General features: G+C 41.5%; 1 protein-coding gene across 1 annotated transcript in view; it reads right to left on the bottom strand.

The window, feature by feature from the left end:
* The window catches only part of AQR (aquarius intron-binding spliceosomal factor), a 73,441-nt gene that overhangs the window by 60,003 nt on the left and 5,956 nt on the right, over nt 1-7,482 (bottom strand). The window contains exon 2 of the mRNA XM_009887000.1: nt 25-234. Within this exon, the coding sequence (XP_009885302.1) occupies nt 25-234 (210 nt within the window). The remainder of the gene's footprint in view (nt 1-24; nt 235-7,482) is intronic.

The raw sequence follows: 7,482 nt of genomic DNA, 5'->3' as shown, positions 1-7,482 counted from the left end.
GCCGCCGGCGGCCCTGTCCCCTGCCTCACGGGCGCTGCGGTGCTCCCCCGCTTCCTTCCCCCCGGGGCGGTAAGGTGCTCCCTTCCCCTGCCCGCCCCCCCGACCCGGGGCGGTGAGGGGTGCCGGGGCCCCGGTGGCTGTCAAGGCCTGTCCCGGGGCCGGCCTCGGTAGCGGGCCGCCGTCGACAGCGTGCCCGCCCTCGGTGAGGAACACCTCAGCGAGGCGTTCAGCAGCCTGTGAAAGGCGGTAAAAGAAGAGGGAAGCAGTTAACGCACCAGGTTGCTTTTACACTCGCCCTTCAAATGCTCTGTACAGAGGGTGACTCCTTCTGTTTTAGCATTTCGAGCAAAAGTTTCTGACCATCTAAACGCAGAAGAGACCCACTCTCGGTAACATCGAACAAAAGCCACCAAGATGGGAGCGTGGCTCCGTGCTCTGCCTGATAGATTTCCCCAAATTACGGGGATGTGCGTGGAGGAGAGGAGAGGCAGAGGTAACTGGGAAAAATTACATGCTTACAGAAGTCAGCAGTTTGGTAATGATTTTAGAACGGTTTGCAATTAACTCATGCTATTTGGTAAACAGATTAATTAAGGAGGAAATTAACAGACTCCCCAGAGAAGTTGCGGTGCTTTGTTTCTGTGCTCATTATCCAGCACCTGCCACTTGAGTACTTTAAACTTCCAGGCAGATGCCATTGAAGTCTGTTTGAATATGACCTCCTTTGTTTTGATATCAAGGTGATCTCCATTTCATTTCTTCAAGCAGAGGTTAAACTAAATATTCTTTTTGAAGTTGAATTAGAATGTACAATGGGAATGGAAAAAGTAATGACAGTACCTTGGATAGGATCAGACAATGGCTGCATTCAAATAAATATGCCTACTGCCTGCCTTTGCTTTAAATGCTCGAGAAAATTTAAGTTTTCTGTATGAAAACTAGTAAAAATCAAAAAGTTACAAAAGTACCAGTAATAAATTCTGTAAATAACAAGGATTGAGCATTGTCTTAATGATTGAAACCTTCAGAGATCTGTATTTGATGAAAAATATGCAAATGTAAAGCAGTTAAAATACGCTTAAACCAATGTACCCTGTCTGACACTTAAATTGTGATAAAAATAACCGTATTAAGATGCTTCCATTTAAGTTAATCAGCCTAGAGGTTGCAGCTTCTTGATTTACTTAGGCTTATCGAAATCTATGCAAAACTACCCCTTTTGGTGTCTCCCCTTTCTCCATCAATTGGAACAACTTCTAGCACTTGCATCTATGGAGAGGTGTGGAAAATCGAAGTGAAATTTACCTAAGCTCTGAGCTGGCTGTCTGAGCCATATTGGCATGTTGCTGCACCTCAGCTGATAGTATTGCCTGCAGTGTCCTCTCCAACTTACCTTCCACAATTAGGTAGTTCTATATTTGACTGCCTCAAAAATCAGCATGCATAGCTTATGTTTGCATGTATCAGAACAAGTTGAATTGTAACAGCTTGTCAGTTTGGTGGCAAAAAAAAAAAAAAAAGAGCACTTTCACTGTCTGTAAGTGGACTAGAGGGATAAACAGCTGGAAGAGAACTATTGAAGCTACAAATCAGTGATGAAAGAGGACAAAGGAATGTAAGTTAATTACCTATCAATATAGGCTGAAAATTCGAAAGCTTCTAAAATTGGCTTTCAGATGTGAGCCAGAAAGTTTGACTTGTGTTGAAGATGGACCCTGGGACACTTAGGAGAGGCTATAATGATTTCTTGGGATTAGAGGTGACAGGAATTGATGGCCTTAGATTTCTTTTCTAATCATATGCTCAAGTGTTACCTACAAGGTGACTTTTTTTAGAATTCTTACTGTGCCAAAAAACAGGCAAATAGATTTTGGATTGGTAAATTTTCTAGAGCAACCTTGAAAGGCTAATTTAAGCCTTCTGACCTCTGCTTATGATAGATCAGTCATGTGTCAAAACCTGCAAATTTCCATATAGTATCAAAGCTATGAAAGCTCAAGCAGGAATACGTGTTTCCCTAACTTGGCATTTGGGTGTCACAGTGAGGAAGTTGTTTTAAACCTCCCTACAGTCAATGTGGTGACAGAGGTCCTTCTAGAAGGCAAATCGGAACTAATTTAAGTGCTCTGACTCATTTTCCAAAGGAGCTTCTGATATCGGAAACTAATATTAGATGCCTAATGTTAGGCAATATGATTACATCCCTCAATGGCAATGTCAAATAAAATGATAAAGATCTCCTGCCTGTAAGTAATGCATTAAATATTTCTCTACAAGGGGTATTGTTTAGTTCCAGTGTGCTATCACAGTAGGGCTACAAATGAATAGCAAAAGTATAAATTAGTGCTTTGGCAAAATACATTGCTTTCAAGCCTCCAGAGCAGTTGAACCTTTGAAGAGGAGTCATGGCGAGACCGGGCATAATGACACGCAGTGCTGTACCTATGTCCCCATCTGTGACTCTCACCCCAGCTCACAACTGTCTGTTAAGACTGGTCTCTTGAATGCTACACTCAGCTTCCCCCAGAGTGGAGGCACGTCTGTCACTTTCCACCCCAAACTGCTTTGTAGTCAGGGGAAAAATAAAACCCCGTACCCTGTCGTCCCCACAGCTTTCTGTCAAATTTTCCAACTTTCTCTACTCATTGACTTAACATGTCAAGAAAATCAAATATTCTTTCTCTTCAAAAATCTGTTAATTCATTCATGAAGACATGTATTATTTAAAAAGTCACACATTTGAGTAGATGCGGTTTTCAAGACAATTATTCATTTCTAGGCTGCATACGGTCCTGGTCAATTTATATTCAATGCTGCTTTCTTGCCTAATTAGCTCTTCTTGTTTTGGATGCTTGCCCTTCTATATTATTGCAGCCAGGAAAAATATGCTTTTCTCCTCTTCTTTGTAAACGATACAAGCCAAGGTCATCAATAAGCTGGCCGTTGCTTTTATCTCAATGATACTCTCCAGAAGACAGTATCAGTGGGTCAGGAAGTATCTAGTGATATTAACAGGGGTTGATTCTATGTTCTGGCCTGTCTACCTTTTAGATTATTTTAGGTTCTCTAGAGTCACAGAAATTATTAATTTCTAGCAATGAAAACTTCAAACAATTCATCTCTAAGGATTTCTAATATTAATTGATTTTAAGGTTTGTTATTGTTTTAGGGTCTTCAGTGAGACATGACCAGTGAAACTAGATTCAGCAGCTACATACTTCTAATATAAAAGTTGTTTCGCTTTTTACTGTTTCTCCTTCACACAGAGATTGATCCTTTGGATCTTTTATCTTTCAGCTTCTTAAACATAAATAAACCCTGCACAGAGAGATGCAGACTCAGTAAGGATACCATGTTGCACCTATGTCAACTCTGGTGGGAAAGCTTTCTTCCAAAGCTGGTAACAAATACCACTACTGCGCTCAGGTTGCAAAATGGCATTACCTTACCCCATCAGGCTCCTTCAAAATTAGGAGCAGGCATCAGCTGACTCATCCTCCTCCAAGCAAGCACTGTGTTAAGGACAGATGATTCCCCACATGCCTCTGCCTGGTCACTGCACTAGACCAGCAGCAACTTCTCCTGCCTCTTTGATCTGGAATGATGGGGTGGCTGCTATCACAACTCTATTATTGCCCAAACTCCCAATTGCCAGGGGAGCAGAGGTGGCGGAGGTTCCCCTCACATAAGACAGAATTGAAGATACCGGAAGCTTCTTGCCAGGGCGGGGACTCTGTTCCCACATAGCTGAGGGTACGTTAACACCACCCTGATGAAACAGAAAAGCAGCTCACTGGCAGTGTTGTGCTACTGCTCCATGCCCTCCCACCAAGGGATTGTTCTCCTGCTGGTCCAGCAGGACAATTTCAAGCTAGGCCTAAAGCTCCAGTGTGTGATCAAGGCATGGTCTTTGGCCTGCATTACTTCTTTATAAAGATGCAGGGGCCTCTTCTTCCTTCCAAAATCATTTAATGTGGCTGTACTTCTGCTTATGATAGTAGTTTTTACTCTTTTCCTATGTATGCTGAATATCCTTAGTATTTCTTGGACCTTGTGGTACATAACTCAGGAGGCCAAGGGAAGTCTACATTACTTTTTTCAAAAGTGAGCTGATTGTTCTGACAGCAATATTCTGTATGCAGAAAGACAAACACACATAAGTCCTAGAGGCAGATGGCCGAATTGTGCTTTCCCTGTGTACATCTTTAAAATACCAAGGTGGTCCAGGTGATTTTTAATAGAACTGTGCTCCTCAGGATGGAGGTCTAGATATCTGGGGTACATCTCACTGCTGCACCGGAATTTGTTATCTGGCCTAACATAATTGCATTATGCTAAATGCATAAGCTTAGTTATGGGGCAGTACCTAACTGCACACTGGATACTTTCACTTAGGGCAGATGAATCCCAGCCCTGGTGACATGAAACCATACATTGGGTAGGCTTTCTGTGAAGCAAGGCTGTAAAGCTTAGGAGACTGTATCTCTTTAAAATCAGCTTTCATCTCTAGCTTGTTGAATTTTACACATAAACAAAAGTTTTTTTGAGAGGCATCTCTCTGAAAAGCTCTGAAACAGAAAGCTCCAAACATAAGCATTTCAAGTCTCATCATATTTATGTACAAACTTGTCTGTACAGCTTTTCTTTTAACCAAAGGAAAGTGCAGATGAATATGCAGCTTTTTCAAAAAGTCATATTTCAAATATGACTTGAAAAGTTGTACGAAATAAGTTTTTAAAAGAGATAGTGGGTATGAATAGCATAGAAATGGAATAGTATCTATATTATTCAAAGATGACCAGAAACCTCCTGTCTCTCTCACCTGTTGAAACAATAGAAGAAACATACTGATTTAACCTGCTTTCAGGTAAATAAAATTTGGAAAAAGCTTCTCAGAATAGATCAGAGGGAACTTTCAACACGTAAAAAGCTGGAGCACAATGACAGGGGTTATTGCTTTGGTTATAGTTTTTCCTTCATAGCAGTTAATATTCACATGAACTAAATGTTCAGCCTGTTCATTATAGTTTTAATCCAATCACATCACATTGCTTTTACGATTTTATTTATGTGCATTCTTCTAGTCCAAGAGTTTGTCACTGTGTTCATCTCATTAAATATGGGTACGCACTCAGTAAATATGTGTACTTCCACTCAGTAAATATGGGTACTTTCAAAAATGATGCCTCAGTTTAGTAACAGATGCTTCTTAAAATATTTAGAATTTTAAAGTGTAAAGAAGCCGTCAGTAGCATTCTGATTTGTGTATAAATATTTATTTAGCACACGTTCTGGCCAATGTACTGCCCTTGATTTTTGTGCAAAACTTACAGTAACTTCAATGGAAATTCTGAGCTTACGACTAGAGAAAAATATGGTTAATTCAGCAACCCAGCTGCTTTTATGTCCCAGAATAGCAAGCAGTGCCTCTAGTGAAGGAGGTGGGGAAATACGGGAGTTTGTGTCATTCTTAGCTTTCTGTTGCTGGGCACACATTTGGGTAACAGCTCAAGTCAGAGTAGACTCGGGGCTATGCTAATTCTCTTTAAAGACTTTTAGCTAGATTCCTACCAACTGGAGCAGAACAGTGGTGTGAACATAAGAGACCAATGGCCAGTAAAGCTTTAGAAATATTTGCTAGAAATCCTGTGAGAGGCTGCTATGTGATAAAATTTCTATGGGGCAAAAAAATTAATGCGAGATAAACATTTGATGGAGGAACATGAGGCCTTCATCACCGAAATGAGATTCTAAGGCAAATAATTTCCTTTCTGCTAGTGCTAGCATCAGAAATGTTATGGAAAGTTGAGTCTATTTGCAGAATCATGGTAAAAGTAGATTCTCAATCACGTATCCTTCCTCATGATATAGAAAAAAAACCCAACTGATTGCAGACAAAACTGAAGCATATCTAATATGCAGCATAAAACTTAATCAAGAGAGAACAATTCTAACATGCTGAGAGCTAGCTCCAGTCGCAGAATCACAGAATTTCCTAGATTGGAAAAGAACTGTAAGATCATCTAGTCCAATCATTAACCTAACACTGACAAGCCCACCACGAAACCATGTCCCTGAACACTGTATCTACATGACCCTTAAATACCTCCAGGGATGGAGACTCCACCACTGCCCTGGATAATGCGTTCCAATGCCTGATGACCCTCTCGGTAAAGAAATTCTTCCTAATATCCAATCTAAACTTCCCTTGGTGCAACTTAAAGCCATTTCCTCTTGTTCTATCACCTGTTACTTGACAGAACAGGTCTACTCCCACCTCCCTGCAACCTCCTTTCAGATAGTTGTAGAGAGCGGTAAGGACTCCCCTGAGCCTCCTTTTCTCCAGACTTAACAACCCCAGTCCCCTCAGCCACTCCTCATAAGACATGTGCTCCAGACCCCTCACCAGTTTCATTGCTCTTCTTTGCACATGCTTGTTGCATTAAGGGGCAAAGTAGTTTTGGCAGAAAATAAACCCCCTTGCGTTCTAGCACTCATCACCGAGGTGGGAGGCTAGGTGTGGCTAGGTTTAAATTCTGAGTGATGCCCAATTCACCACGATCAGTCCAGGCACATTTAATATATGTAAACTGTTACGGTTCTGGATACGCTAAGAGCAGACTGCACCTTCAGCCTAGTCATGCTCATGAACTAACACAGCCATGCTTCAGTTGCATTCAATGAGAAAACCCAAACAACTAGCTGCCTACGCAGTGCAGTTTATTTAAACAACAGATACACGAGTTCTTTTGGATTGCTGGTGATAGTGACTGTCTGCAAAGCACATCCGAATACTAAAGGTGCTCGAAATATAGCTCGGTTACAAATGCACTAAGTTATAAAACCACTCTAAATAGAGATCTCTAAGTTTCCCGGGGAAGCACTTCGTATAGCTAAGTGTTCGAATCTTACCCACAAGCGTCCTTATGGAGGGGAAAAGAGGCTCAGCCCGTCGACTGGCCCCAGAAGTCCACGATGGTGTCTTCCTTCACATCCCCCTTTTCTTGGGCTGTTTTTATACTATTTTTTATCTTCAAGGTGGAGTTTGAGTGACTCTAGTCATAAATACTTTCATTATGATTGGTGTAAAATTTTCTCACCTGACATTTAAAGGTACAGTTTACGAAAAATTCAGGGCACAGACTCAAGGAGTGATCGCACCTTGGAGGTGGGTAGCTTTTGGGATGGAGGTGTGTTTTGGTATTATAATGACATTGTAATGAGCAAAGTTTACCAAAAGACAGCATTTCATAAAAAAAAAAAAAAAGACAGATGGTTGGATCAGGATGACAAGTAGGCAGTTTATCAGTTCCGTAAGACCTTTGAGGGCTCCATTTGGTCCCTAAGTTCTCATTTTATCAGTTTGGCCACGGTGTCTCCATTCCGCTCCATCCTCCGCACTGTTTTTCTTCTCAGAGTTCCATGGTGCCATCTTGTTCCCATGTTTGCTGGATTATCACAGGGTTTGGCCTTGGAGTCTCC

Source organism: Charadrius vociferus, unplaced genomic scaffold (genome assembly GCF_000708025.1).
Source record: "Charadrius vociferus isolate BGI_N301 unplaced genomic scaffold, ASM70802v2 scaffold14, whole genome shotgun sequence".
Taxonomy (NCBI): domain Eukaryota; kingdom Metazoa; phylum Chordata; class Aves; order Charadriiformes; family Charadriidae; genus Charadrius; species Charadrius vociferus.
This window is presented reverse-complemented; position numbering and strand designations above follow the sequence as displayed.